At 41.6% G+C, this 19049-nt stretch overlaps 2 protein-coding genes and 2 non-coding genes across 10 annotated transcripts in view; 3 read left to right on the top strand and 1 right to left on the bottom strand.

Moving 5' to 3' along the window:
• Positions 1-4024: 4024 nt before the first annotated feature.
• trmt10b (tRNA methyltransferase 10B) lies at positions 4025-9537 on the bottom strand. Of its 5 annotated transcripts, none has more exons than XM_037112974.1 (9): positions 9406-9537; positions 9054-9232; positions 8544-8652; positions 8306-8439; positions 8003-8155; positions 7593-7671; positions 5375-5442; positions 4895-5076; positions 4025-4551 (listed from the first exon to the last, which is right to left on the bottom strand). In XM_037112974.1, exons 2-9 carry the CDS (start codon positions 9183-9185, stop codon positions 4452-4454), a joined length of 957 nt encoding a protein of 318 aa, XP_036968869.1. In that variant the 5' UTR covers positions 9186-9232; positions 9406-9537; the 3' UTR covers positions 4025-4451. The 5 variants fall into 5 exon arrangements, with proteins under 5 accessions (XP_036968869.1, XP_036968866.1, XP_036968867.1 ...); XM_037112971.1 differs by having other exon boundaries at positions 9363-9492; XM_037112972.1 differs by having other exon boundaries at positions 4953-5076; positions 9363-9490.
• A 1055-nt stretch (positions 9538-10592) lies between these two features.
• Positions 10593-19049, top strand: part of intu (inturned planar cell polarity protein) — a 30348-nt gene continuing 21891 nt past the window's right edge. Inside the window, exons 1-3 of one of the 3 annotated variants that reach the window (XM_037112951.1) lie at positions 10605-10661; positions 15262-15325; positions 17190-17788. In XM_037112951.1, the coding sequence (XP_036968846.1) occupies positions 10616-10661; positions 15262-15325; positions 17190-17788 (709 nt within the window). In that variant the 5' untranslated portion in view covers positions 10605-10615. Of the gene's footprint in view, positions 10662-15261; positions 15326-15993; positions 16246-17189; positions 17789-19049 lie in introns of those variants that run through there. The other 2 variants (XM_037112952.1, XM_037112950.1) reach the window with 2 other exon arrangements.
• LOC119027922 lies at positions 11868-12084 on the top strand. The gene has a single exon (XR_005077534.1). It is a non-coding gene; the product is annotated as a small nucleolar RNA U3 (small nucleolar RNA).
• On the top strand, positions 13475-13691 carry LOC119027888. Its single transcript, XR_005077501.1, has one exon. It is a non-coding gene; the product is annotated as a small nucleolar RNA U3 (small nucleolar RNA).

The raw sequence follows: 19049 nt of genomic DNA, 5'->3' as shown, positions 1-19049 counted from the left end.
TGCCAAAGCAATGTATGCGTTTAAGAGAGTGAAAACTAAGACACTGAGTTTTCACTTTGTAACAGACCTGCCTGTTGCTCTGTGAATGCTCTTCTATGTTTGAACTTTGAGCTGACTGCAGTCTCGTTCCTCCAGTTCTAAATGATCGCAGAATTATTTTAACAACGGTCTTGATTCCTTGCAAAATAAAAAATAAGCGGCGTGTGTTGTTGCCTTCAGCAGATCTCTTTTTTATCCCCCAGTAAATCAGAAAATGCAGCCAACAGCCAGTCTCCAGAGAAACATCAATTAGGAACATCTGGTGGGATTTCTGGCCCAATGGTTTCGATAAAACTCCATTTAATGATACAAATGTATTTGCAACTAAGATCATTTACTCAGTTACTCTTCTTAAGTTAAATTTTCAGGCGCTTGTACATGTGTATTTCCCTTTTCTGCAACTTTATACCTCCACCCCTCGACATTTTGAAGGCAAATGTTGTACTTTTTACTCCACTACATTTATTTGATAACTTTAGTTACTTTACAGATTACTGACTTCAGTTCAACATATTTTGCCATGAATCATCAAAACCAGATTGAGAAGCCTAGTGAGACTGATCAGTGGATCGACAAACAGATACAGCATCTTCTATCAAAGCTCTAAAAATGAACTTGACATATCTTTTGTTGCCATTGTTTAATTAACCATTTTTTCTTCTCCTGTTCTTCCCCTCCTTTCCCAGTCCAGACCAGACCCATGTAGCGACTGCAGGGACAATATGGCCGTCCCTGTCCTGGACAGGATTCAGGCCGAGCAGGGAGTCACTGGCAGCGCTGCTGAACCTTCTCCGACAGGATCGGAGATGTGGATGGGGTGCCACGACATGGACCTTGGTGTTCCTGGTGGGTGGGGCATCATACAGGGTGGTCTCAAGGGTGTTTGGGATGCCTCGCTCCACCGTATCGCCCACTGAGTTACTGAGGAGTTGTCGGCCATTCGCCACGAGGTCATCTACCTCCCACATGCCACTGAAGACCCAGCAGCAGTAACTTGTGGGTTTGGAGCGCTGGCAGGACACAGAGCTTTTTCAAAAGCTGCTATCTGCTAGAGCGATCGACTGCTGCCATGGCAGAATCGAGCCACCAAGGCAAGGCAGTTTGTGACTGTCAGGGCCGCTTTGTAGACACGTACGTGGGCTGGCCGGGGTCAGTGCACGACACCAGAGAACTCCGGCACAGACCACTGTACAGGCGGGCTATCTACCCTCCTCCAGGGCACTTCATCCTCGCAGACGGCGGGTACCTGTACCTCCAACATCTACTCCCCCTCATCACTTCCTACAAGCGTCCGGTGTTAGGTGTGGCAGCCCAGCGCTTCAACGGAACATCATTCCGAGGCATGCGCTTTGAGCCTGTCATTGGAATGATAAAGACCAGGTTCAAGACCATCTTCCTGCAAACGCTGGAGGTGCACCACACCTTCGTGCCTCAGGTACGTCATCATCACTCAGCAGGATTCATCTGTTTTTCTTAGTGCTGAAGCAGAGTAAATCAAAATGAATGAATGTTGTTTTTCATTTCCAGTCATAACAGCATGTGCCGTCCTGCACAACATCTGCCTGGGGGCAGGTGACATCATGCCAGTGTTTTTTCTTTTTCTTTTCTGTCCTCTTTTTCGGGCGCACAAACAATCTTGGGCTACATTTATAGCCGCGAAGGATTGTGGCCATGCATGAAATTTCTATTCTTCACAAGTATCTTAAGTCTCACCCTCAGTCATTCGTTGGCAGGCCTGCCTCTACCCCAACCCTAACCCTAGGTGCAATTACGTGAAACTTACGAAAAAAAAAGTGTCACTACGAGTGGGTACCAGTGGACTCCAAACAGCCTGAAACATGCTCCTTAACACCTTGTGGGGGAACATTTTTCAAAAGTCAGAATACTGTAAATAGTTTATGCATTTTTTTAGGTGATTGTGAGGTGAGATTTCTCCACATTGCTGCAGTGAAGTGTAACCAAACGTGTACCTGTGATGAAGTAAGACACCAGGAAGAAGATGTAAAGACACTGATGAACTAACCTATGTTGGAATTTGTTTTGACATAAGGTCAAATGTCAGGATACTTTTAATAGTCATTATAATAGCGTCCAGGTCATTGGACCCATTGAAACAAAATCAGTTCCACGATGTCTTTGGATACTAGTTGAATGGGACGCATCTGTTTTTTATTGGATTTGGGTGGAATTTCTATTCTTCGTGAATATTTTACGCAAACAAAAATCAGCATTTTTCATGAGAACTTCAGTTTCCTGCCTCTGACCTAACCCAGAACCCTAGATCCAACTATGTGATCCAAAAAGTGTCAAGTTAAATATCCATTATTCATATAAATTACCACAACAGAAACTGACTGTCTGCTATTCACTTGTCTGAAAGAGGACGTGTTATGGAAACTCAGCAGGCGTGAGGAGACTGTATCGTAATTAGAAATTGACAGGAGTCAACATCTGTGTGTGTGCTGCAAGGACTTGAAACATTTTGTACACAATTAAAATTATTTACAACAAGCACTAAGCAAACCAGTTAATGCCTGTTCAGGGGCTGCCAGTAGAGCAGTCTGGAGCAGGATTAGTGGCCAAGTCGGTAACAAAAGATTTGTGAAAATATGATTTCCCGGCATGGGAAAGTAGTTTTGTGACGCCTGTTTACGTTTTTTTTTTTTTGTTTTTTTTTTGTGCAGTGAGACTCATGAGATACATACTGAGAACTGAGGGTGCACAGTTAGGCGTGAGCTCTTTGTCTAGTACATTCCCTGAACTCAATTCTTAATCTTATCAGCCTTGTAACTCATCCGTCATCCTGTCTCCAACACAGAACTCTTTTAATCAGCTGGAAGCTGGGTCACTTTCCATAAAAATAAAAAAAAAAAAAAAGATTCCAGAGAATCGGAACCACACACAGTCACCCCAGTTGTGAAAACAAGCCTGCCTTGATAATATTCTTTCTCGGTACACAACAAAAAGAAAACATTTGGATATCAGGCAGAGGTGCAGTTCTGGCCCATAAAGCAGCAGTTACTTGGCTCTTAAACTGCCAAAAAAAAGAAAAAAAAATAGTGTCCTCCCTCAACTAGTATCAAATCATTCTCCTCTTATCTGAGACATATAGCTCAGTGGATGGATTAATTGTTCTCCCGGTTTGCACCCAACTTCTACAATGTATAAAAGCCATTCATATAAATGTGTTATTTCAATTCTGACTCATGTATTTGGATCGAACCAAAGTTATAAACGTGTGTAAATTCCTGTATTGTTTTTTTTTTCGCTCAAAACCAGTCAGAACATTGGCGGATGTGCACGAGGGGGAACGAGGCGAGGACATCCAGCGAATTTCTGGTAACTGTGCCTCCAACATTCGCCTGTTAATGTTAGAAGAAAAGAAACCCCACCTCAGCAGTCAGACCTCATTCTTCAGGCTAGTAAAATAATGGGCCTTGGACACGAGGCATCCATCTATTGTGCAATATTTTTAGAACAGAAATGTAAGGTTTCATGTGCCTCAACGCGGGCGGCAGATTTTAGCGTTTATGTAACAGAGTGGGATCAAATAAACATCACAATTAGACTGACCTAATGTGCGAACCTCAGTCTTTTGCCCCTGGCCTTCCTCCAGACAAGGGTTGAATGTTGGAGATGTTTCAGCTCTGAAGCAACTATTCACCTACTATGAGAACAGTCTGTGATTCAGGACTAATAGTTGGCAGAAGGGACTTTATCAAAACCAGTAGACCGATGGGAAAACATCTGATAACAAGCAGCCGAGGAGCCATCTTTCCAGGAATGGCTCGCAGAGCTGGCAGGGATCGTATCTTGAACGCCACTCCTGCCAGAACACATCTCAAAGGACTGGACTGACAATTATATAGCAAAGTGGGAAGGATATCTGGCATGCATTGGGGAATGTAAATGCAAAACACATTTCACACACGTATTATGGGTAGTTGAAATGCTGGTGTACGGTAAATGCAACTCGACCACGGTGTGTAATTTATTTGTTTAAAACCCTTTTATTTGTCTGACCTGCAGCTATTTAATTGATTTTATTCCAATGTTCACATATATTTGAATTGCTTGATCTGCTGACAAGAATATGCAGATGTTCATTTAAAAATCAAATAAGAAAACAAATTATTAAAAGCCTACATAGAAAAAAAAGGAAACATACAACAGTTCAAGTACAGCGCTACAAACAAAGTCCGCCCTACGACACACACTGCGTCTTGGATAAACTTCTTCCGACTTTCCATCAGCGCGAGGGCGGCTGGACAGCGTCTGTATTTTCATTTTTTGGGTGAACGTTTCCTTTCACGTGGACGGCGATGACCCACACAGGGTTCTATGTAAGGCATGGATTAAAGTCAAATCCGTCCAGTTACGTCTGTGCTGGAGAGATGGGCAGACGCTGGGAATCATCTGGTGCTACAACGAAACCCTTCCCCGGGGGGAACCACGCCTGCAGGGCTTCTCTCCAGCTGCTGCTGTTGCAGAATGTCAACAAGATGTCGAACACTGCAGGAAGAGAGAGATTTTGTTCATCATCATACAAATCGGCTTCAGTTCGACAGCGAGCACAAGCACAAAGCCACGTTAATGACAACATGTAGCACAGGACTTAATCAGGTGACTGAAGTCATCACCATATTTTGTGGTTGATATGCAAACACTGAACCACGATCTCATAAAAGGCTGCTCAGTGCTGGATTGTATCAATTGCAAATATGGAAAGACTTCACAATTCATTCCAGATGTGCACCTTTTATCAACTAACCCCGTTTCTGTTGAGAAATGTTTTGGCTAATGAGCGCTCTGAGTATAACAATCGTGTAGCAGCCAAAAAGTCCAGGAGTCTTACATTACTATCCTTGGCTCTGCAGCGCTGATAGACTTGCAGATTAAAAGCACTGACTCGCCTTGATTAATAGCCAGGATCTTTGAATGGAAGTTCTTGGGGTTGTGCTTCTTCGCCATGTACTCGTCTATGGGCAGCCTCGCCGTGCGGATGCCCAGTTCACGCGCCCTGGAGTAGCTCAACTTCTGCAGGGGAGGCGTGGGAGAAAAAAAAAAAAAAAAACAATTGGTAGAAATCCAACTCATGACAGGGCACATGTGCATTTCACTGCTGCGATGTCAATTACTGGAACTGTTGGCTTTCATTTGACCTGAACAGAGAACAGTGCGGTGGCCGCATTGATGGAGATGTTTTCTTAATTTGCTTGTGTTTTGTCTTTTTGCATGCGTTTTCTCGAGCTGCAGTGCTGTGAGCTCTCAGGGCCACCGTCGAACAGAGTCAAAATCTAATCAGTCAGACTGAACAAGCCTGATTGTGCAATACCTTCTGGATGCTCTCATCCACGAGGCCACCGAGGACATACACCTTGTCAGCATCCACCATTTCTAAAGCTGAAATGAAAGAGGAGTTAAAAAAAAAACATAATAATATTAGCATCAGGCAAAGACACTATAATAAATATGGACGTAGCAATGTATATACACTATATTACCAAAAGTATTCGCTCACCCATTCAAATGATCAGAATCAGGTGTTCTAATCACTTGGCCTGGCCCCAGGTGTATAAATTCAAGCACTCAGGCATGCAGACTGTGAAACAAGACATTTGTGAAAGAATGGGCCGCTCTCAGGAGCTCAGTGAATTCCAGCGTGGAACTGTCATAGGATGCCACTTGTGCAACAAATCCAGTCGTGAAATTTCCTCGCTCCTAAATATTCCACAGTCAACTGTCAGCTCTATTATAACAAAATGGAAGCGTTTGGGAACAACAGCAACTCAGCCACGAAGTGGTAGGCCACGTAAAGTGACGGAGAGGGGTCAGCGGATGCTGAAGCGCATAGTGCAAAGAGGTCGCCGACTTTCTGCACAGTCAATTGCTAGAGAGCTACAAACTTCATGTGACCTTCAGATTAGCCCAAGTACAGTACGCAGAGAGCTTCATGGAATGGGTTTCCATGGCCGAGCAGCTGCAGCCAAGCCACACATCACCAAGTGCAATGCAAGGCGTCGGATGTAATGGTGTAAAGCACGCCGTCACTGGCCTCTAGAGCAGTGGAGACGCGTTCTCTGGAGTGATGAATCACGCTTTTCCATCTGGCAATCTGATGGACGAGTCTGGGTTTGGAGGTTGCCAGGAGAACGGTACATTTCAGATTGCATTGTGCCAACTGTGAAATTTGGTGGAGGAGGAATTATGGTATGGGGTTGTTTTTCAGGAGCTGGGCTTGGCCCCTTAGTTCCAGTGAAAGGAACATTGAATGCTTCAGGATACCAAAACATTTTGGACAATTCCATGCTCCCAACCTTGTGGGAACAGTTTGGAGCGGGCCCCTTCCTCTTCCAACATGACTGTGCACCAGTGCACAAAGCAAGGTCCATAAAGACGTGGATGACAGAGTCTGGTGTGGATGAACTTGACTGGCCTGCACAGAGTCCTGACCTGAACCCGATAGAACACCTTTGGGATGAATTAGAGCGGAGACTGAGAGCCAGGCCTTCTCGACCAACATCAGTGTGTGACCTCACCAATGCGCTTTTGGAAGAATGGTCAAAAATTCCTATAAACACTCTCCTCAACCTTGTGGACAGTCTTCCCAGAAGAGTTGAAGCTGTAATAGCTGCAAAAGGTGGACCGACATCATATTGAATTCTATGAGTTAGGAATGGGATGGCACTTCAGTTCATAGAATGAGTAAAGGCAGGTGAGCGAATACTTTTGGTAATATAGTGTATATATAACCCAGAAATGGCGGCTCGAGCCTGCAACTTGGATCGCACTTAAGTGGCAACACACACACAGACTCAACTCTCGCTATCCACGTCTGGCGAGTTGATCTCCATCCCCTTCCACGTGGGGGAAGCACGTGCCCAGAGGTGATGACGTGCGCTCCCAGCAACAACACAGCTCAACACATGCGCTGCTGTGTCGTCAGTTGACGCCTTCGTATCGCAAAAGGCCCAAACTAAAAACTCGCAGAATGCTGGGATCGTAAATCACAGTTACACAGTGCATGCTTTGAAATTCCTTGGATGTAGTTCGGCGGGCCGCGTGGCATACAGACGATAGAAAAACGTTCATTAAAGCCACGAGAGACCTGAGACTTGCAAAAACAGACTCGTGAGCATCTCTGATACAGAGCTTGGCTTTTGTTGTCTCACTTGTACTTCCACTGAGCATCTAGGCTCCTGTAATTTCTCCAGCTTTAAATGGCTCATTAGATCATTCAAAATGTCTTTAGTGTGCGTTTGTTATTGTATTTAAGCTGCCTTGTAAATGAAGTTAATTTTCTTTCTCTTACTAACTTTACGTTATCTTTATATTTCATTATGTGTATTTTTGAAAACATCATTCAACAAAGTCAGTGCTGCATCATCTGTTATGGATGAATGCAACGTGGTCAGAATGCGCCCTCTGCTGGCCAAAATATGTAATTTCGTTCAAATTAAAACTGCTTATAGCGCACACACCACTTAGGACATTGAAGTTGTCTTTAAAAGTTCATCTGCTCTGTGCAAAGATAAGCCTTCATTGGGACTGACCTTCTTCAGCATCTGGTGTGAGGTAGACGACACTTTCTGGAGGAAAAAGGTCCAGGCAGCTTTCTTCTGTTATGTCCATCTGGAAATAAAAGTTTCCAAAGTCTGTCGCTGAGTATTCAAACTATTCCCGGTGCAGATTAGACAGGAAGTGAGTGCATAAAATGTCTGAAGTGAGCTGAAAGTATAATTTTTGCATCTTGCCTCGGTCACAAGATAATTACTCAAAGGCTCAGAGGTTCCATTTTAGGCTGATATAACGCTTAAAAAACTTGTCTGCTGCTTAACTTCAAAGCTTTTAAGAAAGGAAAAGAAAAGAAAAGAAAAGAAAACGATGCCCTGCTTCTTCTTTCTTTTGAGAAGTATTTTCGAGTGAACTCAGGGCGCAAACACCAATAATAACAATAAATCACCATGTAGTTGAGGAAGCCTTCGTTCATTCGAAGGCACTCTCTGTAGAGGCGACTGTCCTCCTTCAGGTCTGTCAGGAAAACATGAAACGGTTGTGATGCTTTCTTGTTCGACCCGTACAGCCGTCTCAACTGACCCGCCAGTCGACTTACCTCCTGAGCCAGACAAACATACACAGTTGAAGGTGAGTATGTTAATGCAGACAGGTTAATGTCTCTCTTATGAAAACCATTTTTTGGATCAAAAAAAGAGATACTGTTTGAGAAATACTGGTACTGATTAGAGGCTTGCTCATCATCACCTACTTTGTCTGACATGCTGTCTGTCATACTCAGGTCAACGCAGAGCTTGAGCCCCGTGGACTGAGCCTCGGCCAAACGCTCCTTGGTGATCGCTTTCAATACCCGCTTGGACAACTGAGGAGCATCTCCAGTAGCACCTGTTGGACAAAAACACAAAGCAGACATGTGTCGAGGCTACTTTCACCTTCAGGCTCCCAACAAAAACAACGCCAGTGTTCGCTTCTCCTCACTTGATATTTACCTGAGTCCTTCTCACGGTTGAGCCTCCTCCTTTGCTTCTCTTCTTTCCTCTTGCTCTTCTTCGCCGCCAGCTGCCTCTCCCAGTTGCGCTGCTTCCTCAACACATTCTTCTGTTTATCAAACAGAAAAAAACAGCATTTAGGGTGCAGAATAACTCCACGTTTTTTCCCTCAGCAATCAAAGATCATCGGTTTTGGGTCATAAACAGGCATTTGTGAGAACTGTAGAAAAACAGGTGTGCTTTTTAGTTTGTTGACAAGAGAATTTTAATCTTGTTTGAGGGGCTCTCAAAATATTTTAGAAGACCATTGGGTTTCTTATCAGTCAAAGAAATCTAAAAAACAGAAAGTCACCCAAAGTAATTATTAATAAAGTATTAATAAAGGACACAATCAATAACTAAATTGTAAAAGTAATAAGTAATTATGCTGCTTGCCTGGAAGTCATTGCTAGCTTAAATAGGTTGTAAAGTGGTCCTTATTTCCAATGAAGGCTAAATAAACACACTTACTGAACATGTTGGATCTTCTCCCCCCGGCCTGCCTTCTACCACATCAGTCTCCAGGTCGATCTGGAGCAGATCCATCACCTCTGAGACTCCGTCCAGCTGCATTTCACACACATCTGAATCAGTATGTGCCATTTCAGTCCACAGCTCTCCTCTGTACCCACAGACGTAAGATGCATCACCTAAAGACAAAAAACAAACATCTTAAATGGTCGCTGAGGGCTCAACAGGCTTTTAATGGTTATATGTGCGCTGCCACGTAGCACTACCTGTTTTATAAACATGGCGTTGTTCTAAAATTCACTAATTTACCCATTTAAAAGAACATATACAGGTACGAAGAGAGAAAACACGCCTCAGACGAAGTTGTCGCTCCCAAATTGAGAGCGTGTGCGCGGCGCATGTGGATGACGTCAGAGTAAACAATAGGAAGAGGCGCGGGGGCAGGAGATCGATATGGAGGAAAAGTAAATTATTCGACAACCCTAGCGCCTTTCAGCATGGCGTAAATGAACTATTTGATATTCTGTATTGTTGGCAGAATGTTTAAAATAATTGCTAAAACATACTGAGGTCACCTGCAGTGGGATAGTTCACATTCCCGCCGACACACCAGAAGAGGGCAGTGTAATAAAGATGTTTAAAAAATTCTGGGTAAAATGTTGGAATACACGTTATGAATCTGTTGTAATAACATAGTTAATCCCAAACTATTCTTAATCAAATTTTATTAAAAATATGTATATATGAACAACGGCCAACAACATGAATACGTGTCTTTGTGTTTTTGTTAATCTTTTCTTATCTCCTAATTGTATTCATCTACTGGCTTTTTTACTTTTAAAAAGAGCACTTCTATTGCTCTTTTTTCAAAGTGTAGGCTATTCTTAAGACTTCTGCATGTCCTCGATAATATTTTAGTTTGAGTCTTCTAATTACAATGTTTGTTAAGATGTCTGCACATTTTCCACATGTTGACATAAAATGGCGGACGGTTGTTTGGTTTCATTACACTTCCGCCAAAGGAATTAGTACCATAGATTAATTAGAATCTCAAAAGACACAGTCATCGTTATTAGTCTGAGTATGAGTATGCCATCTCCGACATTAATATTGAACTGCACACAATAAAATAAAATCTAACTTTTAAATGTTTTTAAACCGCTTCCTGTCTTAATTAACCTTGCCCAGAAGTGCGCCAGTAATCTAACAGTTGTTTCACCGTCATTACCATGCCTCAGGTGAGTCAGTCCCCTTATTTATCAATTCATATGTGTCATATCAGTCTAGATAAAAATCCATGTTAATTGATTAGAGTTCGGGATGCTCTCTCAAGCTCTCAAGAGACGTTAAATTCCAAAGTACTTGCTTAAAGTTCACTGTTGAGCCTCAGCGAGTTAACCTCACAAGTAGCCCAAGTAGCAGTTTATTAGCATTGCTCTAGCGGCTAGCTAAAAGTTCTCCTGTCACTAGCTCAGAGGTTGTCATAGCAAGAAAAATAGTCGTACTCTGTTTCGAAAAGGTGTTGTAGTTTGAATTCGGTAAGTGGCTTAAACGTGTCATGGATGAGGATGAATGTCATTATCAGTCTTGCTCCAAAAATCTGTCAAGGTCAGGACTGACGATGCTAGCTAGCGCTAATATACAGCAGGTTACGCTAAATTACAGGAACTGTTATTGACACGGAGACTGAGGGTTTGCTTTGTTACATTAAGATTATAATGAACTAACTAGATGATGTGATACTGGATGGAACGTAAAAAAGCAAACTCTTAAGGGAGTGCAAGTTGAGTTATTTTGTAAGGGAAATACTGGTGCTGTGAGGGTGTGAGAGCTGGCTAAGATTGTTCGTGCAGATGGAGTCGAATATAACTTTAGTTTATCTAGATACGTTATCCTGACATCAGAAACCTGTATGTGTTGCTGGAAATGTATCATTCTAATGTAGTAGTTGACAGTAATAACACAATGCTTAAGTCTAAATGCAAATTACAATATAAACAGTTCTGTTTCTCTCATTATCTGTTGAATATCACGAATTTCTCAGGTCATTTACATTTTTTTTTTTGTTATAACGCAACTTAAAAGCGCAGTTATGTAGACCTATGTGAGTTGTCGTACCGCGATACTTGCGGACGCAAGGAGAACTCTCGTGTAACCTTGTTTGTAGTCGGACGCCAAATGTTGGTGCACAATCTGAGCACCTTAGCATCTAGCTCTTACTAAGTTGAATTTTGTCGGCTTGTCCTCCGTGACATTGTTTCTATCTGGAGTTGTTTTAAACTTCGTGACACGAGCATTTAGCAAATATGAGTTTATGTTGTGTTGCTTAACGTGTAGGCTCAAAAAACACGAGTTATACATCTGTTGTTGTTAGCATTTTAAGCTAACACGATGCCATGCTGCGTTACAGCAACCAATGAGTGATTGGGGGGCGGGATATACTGCTAAATAGCATTGTGGGTATTATGAATAGAGATACTTTAAAGATTAATTAAAGGTTTATAGAGGCTTTGATCGTGCGAACATGTGTGGTGTATAGGCTGTGATTTGTATTGTAAGCAAAATGGTGTTTAAATGTATTTTCGGAAACAAATGTTGGCATATTGCGTTTTAATGTTCTTATACCTTATTGACAAACGCAGACACGTGTACATGCTGAGGCTTTTATTAATTGTAGTCCACTTGTTAGCAATCTCTTATTTATAATCATTATTTTATATACAAACATGAGCTGTACAGTGTTCGGATGTGAGCACCATGACAGTGAAGCCCATCTTCATCATACAAGTAGTTGGGCGAGCGCACTTATCTGGCAAGACTATACTTTCAGGGATCATTTCTATAGTTTCTGACTTGAGAAATGTGCTTCTAAAGTGTTTGGTCTCGCTAACCACGATGAAGAGTTGGTGATACTCCTTCTTGAGCGCGAAGCGGGTAGTGAGATTTGATTAAGTTCATGTGCTCACTACTTTTGATGACCGTTCACTGTCTCCTCTGGGGACATTGAGGGGAGGAGTATGATCAGAGTGGTAGTGCCATGTTGTCGAGAAAAATAATTAGGGAATTATAGTGAGGATATGTCCTGTCTGTGTGTTGAATTAACGCTATATCTACACACAATGATTTAATCTTTTTCAGCATGTTTGATAGATTATTAAAACACAATTGGGTTATTTTATATGTTTAATCTGCATGTGGTATTTTTACTCAGCATCATTATTTGTATATTATTAGCCATATCTATTAATTACTTGAGAGAATTTTCGTCTCCTTTTAGTGGTGGCTGTCAAATATACTTACAACCCATAATTAGCGATGTAATGGCGATATACAAAAGTGAAAAGTAACCAGTTTTACACGTTATTCTTAACTTCGTTATAACAAACAGAACAAACAGAAAAGAACATATTTACCTCCCCTGTTACCAGAGCATATCCTCAAAGTGAAGTAGTTTAAATGTTTATTCGTAGTGAGAGAGTCTTTAAATGTTCTGTATGTTTTCTTAGATTTAATAAAGCTTATTCATGTAGAACTATGTGAGTTGTCTTACCACAATACATGCGGATGCCCAGGAAATATCGTGTAACCTCGTTTGTAGTCGGACACCAAATGTTGGTGCACACTCGGTTTTTAGCATCTAGCTCTTCCTGATATAAAAGTTGAATATTGCCGTCTTGTCTTCAGTGTCATCGTTTCTATCAGAAGTTATTTTAAACTACGTGACACGAGCATTCAGCAAATATATATTGATTTTGTGTTGTTTAAAGTGTCGGCTCAGAAAACATTAGTTATACCTCTGTTGTTGCTAGCATGTGAAGCTAACACGCTGCCATGCAGCATTACAGCAACCAATGAGAGACTAGGAGGCGGGATAGACCACCAGAAAGCATTGTGGGTATTGTGAATGAAGATAGTTTATAGATTATTTTAACGGTTATAGAAGCTTTAATCATGTGAAAACGTTTCATGTATAGATTGTGCTTTTTATTGTCAGAAAAACTGTTCAAATGTATCTCTGGAAGTACATATTGTCATTATGTTGCATTTTAATGTTGTTATATCTTTATAACAAGAGCAGACACATGTACATGTTGTGCCTTTTATTCATTGTAGTCCACCTGTTAGCTGTTTAAACCTATTCAAAATAATTTTGTAATAATTTTCTCTGTATAAACATCAGCTGTACAAATCAGTTCAAAACCAATCTTATTTATATATCAAAAAATCACAATCACAATGCCCCAGTAGGCTGTACAATCTGTACACTGAACGATATCCTCTGTCTTTAGACCCTCGATTCGAGTCAGGGTAAACTTGCTATATTGAGAAAAGAAAAGTGTCCACAAAGTTTGGATGTGAGCACCATGACAGTGAAGCCCATCTTCATCATACAAGTAGTTGGGCGAGCGCACTCATCTGGCAAGACTATACTTTCAGGGATCATTTCTATAGTTTCTGACTTGAGAAATGTGCTTCTAAAGTGTTTGGTCTCGCTAACCACGATGAAGAGTAGATGATACTCCTCCTTGAGCGCGAAGCGGGCTGAGAGGTTTGATTCAGTTCATGTGCTCTCTGCTTTTGATGACCGTTCACTGTCTCCTCTGGGGACATTGAGGGGAGGAGTATGATCAGAGTGGCAGTGCAGTAATGTTAAAAGTTATTCTTCAGCTACTCTGTTAACTAGTAGGTCTGCAAGATGACTGTTGCCCTCAGAACTTGTAGTTAATGTAGTTAAAGACTTGTTACAGCATGCAGTTTCATTTCTAAGCCTGTTTTATATTTTACTATAATAATTTTGTGCTACTTGGCATTACTATTTTATTTATTGTATTCATTATTAGTCATAGTTACTCATAACTTGGCAGAATTTGACTTTTCCTCCACCACTGTCTCATTAATATACTGACACCCTCTTGTTAAGGATGTAATGCCAATATAAAAAAGTGAAAAGTAACCAATTTACTTTTTACTTTAAACTAAACTTTAGCCAGTGAAGGCATGCAAGTAAGTACAATTTGGGGTCGCTTGTGCTTCACTGGAGTAGTTCTGTTTTCTGTGACTTTGTATTCCCCAACACTACATTTTAGAGACAAATGTTGTACTTTTAACTCCACTACATTGATTTGCTAACTTTAGTTACCAGTTACTTGTTTGTGCATCAGAGCCAGTGAAAGTCATACTGTTAAGTCATACTGTTCATTTGGCAGTTGGATAATAGACATTTATAATTTACTTACTTACCTTTTGTTACTTTAAATTCACTTATTACCAGATAAGTACTTTTATACTTTAAATATCAGTTACCATATGAATGTAAATCAAGTTCTAGTTTGACTTTAAGTTACTTTGCAACCTGAAATCTTTAGTTTTTGTACCTTTTTTTTTTTTTTTTTTTTTTTTATCAACCACTTTTCAAATGAATCTTTTATGTGACAGCTGGAGTGACTTTTTAGCTTCCACAATAACATTTTATGTTGGAATATTGGATTTATAACCCATGTTGCAGCGGCCTGGCGTGAAAACAACCCGCAGACTAAATCAAAGTTTTATTGCTGCATTTTCTAAACTAAATCACTCGAGTGTTTCTCCCATTACAGGCCATACAAGTGTGTGATTTGTTGTTGGGATTATTGCCAAGGATACACGTGGAAAGCAGCATTATTTCCCCAGGCTCCTTTTTTTTTTTTTTTTTTTTTTTTAAATGAAAGTACAAATGTGGGCTTGTCTGCTGGGCTTTTTTGAGTGTGTTGGGAGCCTTAAGTAGGCGGGATTTACTCCACCTGCCAAGAAGACGGCTGGGACAAATTCCGCTGTGCTGGCCTGGAGAAACACTCTAAACTAAATAGAAAAGAAAGAAAGGAAGAAAGAGAAAAAAAAGGAGCTCCAGCGGGTTTCCTCTTCTCTCTGTGAATAGCGCCGGTGTTGGACCGTGTCAGTGATTGACGTGAGAAACTGGAGGAGGACTCGATCTGGTCTTGGAGACGCAGCTCAGCCTGCACGGTTGTATTCATGCGGTTTGAAACTTCATACCGGGCAGAGGAAAAGGATTAATTTAGATTTTTATCGGTGGCTGACAGACAAACAGTTTTTTAAAGCTTTTCTTAGAGTTTAAGGGGCTTTTAAATAGCAAAATTGAGGTGAACGCAGCGTTGTTGGCCGCACTCCCGGCGAAAACATGACATACAAATGATGTTTAACATTTCTATAGATGGAGGTTCATTCTCTAAAAACTTGGAGGACTTCGACTCTATTCGCAGTGTTCTCCTCTACAGGTCAGTAAAGCATTTAAACTGTGATCTACATAAAGCTTGAATGTTCTGTGTCTTATACAAACCTGAAGTTGTGGGTGTTGTTTGGACGGAGGCACTTTGTCAGAGGGTCTTTGAATACCGGAGGGGATTTGAAAACCTCGTGCATGTCTGCAAGGCGGTGGAAATGAGAAGGCGACAAAATAAAAGCGCTCATTTGCACGTGTGAAGTACAAATTCTCCAAACCCGGACTATTGTCTCCAGTGCTTCCTCAATTCTAGCATTTCTCTGCGGTAATTTAATTGTCATGGCAGTCAGAAGTTGGTTTAAAGCGGCATTATCGCGGTTCTCTTCCTCGTGATATGTTACTTTGATATATAAATGGTTACTTTTACGGCGTTGTATTCAAAATAAAGCGACGTTTATAAGTTATGTCTTTATTATACATTTATTAAAATCAGTGACACATCCCTGTCAATATAATATGAGCAGGGATGCGGTGTCTCTGTGTCGTTCCTGCATTATTTAAAGGGATGAGATCCTCGTGCTGCCAGGTAAACTGGCACACGGTCGCACATTCCTACCTGGGCCCTGCCACAAAGCAAACAGCGCTCCGCTAGGGAAGCTTGTGCGTTGTCAGGGGCAACTGCGCCTTCCACCAATCAGGTCGAGCGCACCCGCGTCACATGACTGCACCGACGCGCTCGTCAACGCTTACAACATGGCGATAGAACATCACCGCTCGTTTAAGTAAAAGTTTAGCTTTTTTTTTTTCGTGGTAGCGGCGGAGGTTAACAACGTCGTCTGGGAAAATGTCATCTTTAGCAAATTCCCGTCAGTTTAGCGAGAAAACTCTTCACAGCGGTCACACGGAAGAAGATGGTGACGAGCACGATAGTGACTGTGAATCTGCATCGAGTTACTGCAGCTCCGACTACTCTGAGTAAGAAACAAACACTGAAGTTAAGAATGCAGATAACAATATGAGACTAGGAGCAGTGTAATATCGTATGAGATGAGTGCAGTTTGACGAACTAGTTCGACGAAAAGTTGTCTCTGTTTGTGAGGCGGAGATGCAGTAACTTGACACTTTACAGTTATTTTTACGGCTTGCATCGCAGATGTGAAACAGAGGCTGTGGTGTGCGGCTTCTCTTGTCAGTTTATGTACACGTGTTAACTAAAATTAGTTGTTTTGTGAGTATAAGTCTTAGCATAAGCCTTTGCCAAAGAGGGAGCGTGTATCCATCTGTAGTTTCCGTCTCTCCTCCCTTGTGCTTTTCATAGCTTGAGGGAGTGTTTTCAGTTTGGGAGGTAAACCTTCATAAATAATTGTATGCCTCTAGCCGTCCTCTGTAAATTTATGGATATCGTGTTAGAGCTGCTGGCCACAGTTGCTTCAAAGCAGGTTTAAAAGGAGAGAAACCAAAAGGAAAAAAAAATAGCCAGCTTCACTCCCACCCATTCGGTCAGGCACGTGGCTACGCTTTGTAAATATAGTAGTTTTTAGTCAAGCTTGTGTGATTGTTCATTGAAGTATGCACATGGGCAATGGATGATAAAAGTACTTCTAGAAATAGTGTTTTTGAATTAGTAATGGTGAGACAAGTTGACGGCAACAATTGCCCAAATACTGAAAAAGGGACACAAATGCATGTTAAAGTATTTACTATAACTTTAACTTACATTGAACAGCCACTTAAATAAAAGATGTGCCACATAACCAGAGAAGACTAAATCTAGATTCTGTCACAGTATCATGATAAACAAAATCTCAAATAATAAGTTCATGCATCTCTGGTCTCTACTACTGTACCCTCTGTTCCCATTTTCATGCTACTCTGCCTTTGACATTATATCTTCCAATACTCTGTTTGTTTCCTCTCAGTGACTTGGAACCAGAATGGCTGGATGACATCCAGAAGAATGGCGAGCTTTTCTACCTGGAGCTGAGTGAGGGCGAAGAGGAGGCTGCGTTGGCCCAAGCCGCCGCCAATCAAGGTGTATCCACTAATCATGTCCGCTTTAGCGAAAAGGAGGCAGAGATTATCACGGAGCAAAACAAGAAGCAGAGATGCGGATCACGCGCGAAAGGTGAGCCCACGCTGAAAAGGCTGGCCAGGATCCTGAGGAGAAAACGTCGGCCGTCTCAGCGCAGAGGAGGAGGGAAGGATGCGGGTAAAGACAACTTATCGTCACCTCTGGCGTCCATTCTGAAGAACCAGCCAGGTCAAAGGCAGGGTGTGACGGTTCAGCCACAGCAGCTGAAGGAAGTGTGTGTCTACCTCAACCCTAAACGTCTTGCAGGTCCGTCATCACCTCTCTCTGACAGAGGAGGCCTGCTGGAGGCACTGCTGGGGGTGGTGCATCGCTCCTCTCGGAACAGAGTACAGGGGGACCCTTCGGTGGTCAGACAGGAGGAAAGACTGACTGTTCACGGATTAATACCCAACAGCCCCGCAATCAAATGTGGTCAAATCCTAATTGGTAAGACCATATTTCAGCCAGTTAGCTGCTTCTAACAGTAAAACACAACTACAGAATATATTATTTTGTTTTTATTGTAAGTGCCATCATAAGTATGGTTGCAGTATGTTCTTTATAGTTTCTAAAAGGCGTATGAAGATTTTTCACCAATACTACGCTATAAACTGGACGTACGTGGCTGTGTCTTACGAGGCCATGTACAAATTTCTTTACAAGCCTAGTCCCTCATTAAGGTCTAAGAGGAAAAACATGTCTTCAGCCTTCTTAACAGAGTATAATCAGGATCATGTTCAAGAGAGGTCAAGAGCTATCCTAACCTTTTAAAGACTTCCTGGCTGTGCGATGGCATGCACACACACCTCAGTTAGAGGAGGGATGTATTTGGGAAGCGTGAGCTTTAAAGCAATATTTGATTCGGTTAAAAATAAAGTCGGCTTTATGACTGACCTTTCGCAGAAGGAACTCTTCATCCTCAAAAAGAGCCAGTTGCGCTCACAACTGGGAAAATGCAGCTATGCAGCAGCTATGATTTCAATAACAGTCATCTGTAGAGTCATGAACTAGCACTGACTCATTCATTTCCACACCACACAAAAGCACTGCCAAAGCACAGGCTATGATTAATTACATAATCATAGTCACAGATTTCTTCAGTAAAAGAGCCCAAAACCTTAATAATGAGCGCAATTTACAAGTCAGAAAATGGTCACCATGCAACTCAAGTGCATGAACTATGATTTGAGTAATATACTGCAAGAACTAGCCTAGGTTTAGGAGTGAGGCTGTTTATATATATTTTTTTAATTAATTCTGCCTCATGTAGCTTATTATAGCCAGGCTCTTTTACTTTGTTGAATCCATAGTAACAACTACAAAGTAATACAAATCATTATCATAGTTTAACTTTTCAGCTCTGTGTTGTAAAACCACAAAGTTCTTGTTAAAAAATGTTTGTAGGATGTTTGATAGCTTCTTTTCATTGCCAACCCTGAGCAGCAACTATTTTCAGTCCTAGTGAAACGTCCAGCACAGTTCTGTAGAGTGACTGAACTCTTAATGCATTTCTGGTCCTCTTGTAATCTGTCTGTTTGAACACTCAGCCTCTCTGAAGCGATTTTCTTCTATCAGGGCTAATGATCGGACAGTTTTTACCAGCAGACAGAGGAACGCCAGTTGTGCTTTGCCACAAATGACTACCCACATGAGTTACTGTTTAGAGAGGCTTTTATGCAGCACAGCTACATGCTTAAACAATTAGAGC

The sequence above is a fragment of the Acanthopagrus latus genome, chromosome 10 (genome assembly GCF_904848185.1).
Source record: "Acanthopagrus latus isolate v.2019 chromosome 10, fAcaLat1.1, whole genome shotgun sequence".
NCBI lineage: Eukaryota > Metazoa > Chordata > Actinopteri > Spariformes > Sparidae > Acanthopagrus > Acanthopagrus latus.
The sequence above is the reverse complement of the archived record's forward strand: the minus strand, read 5'-3'. Positions and strand labels throughout refer to the sequence as shown.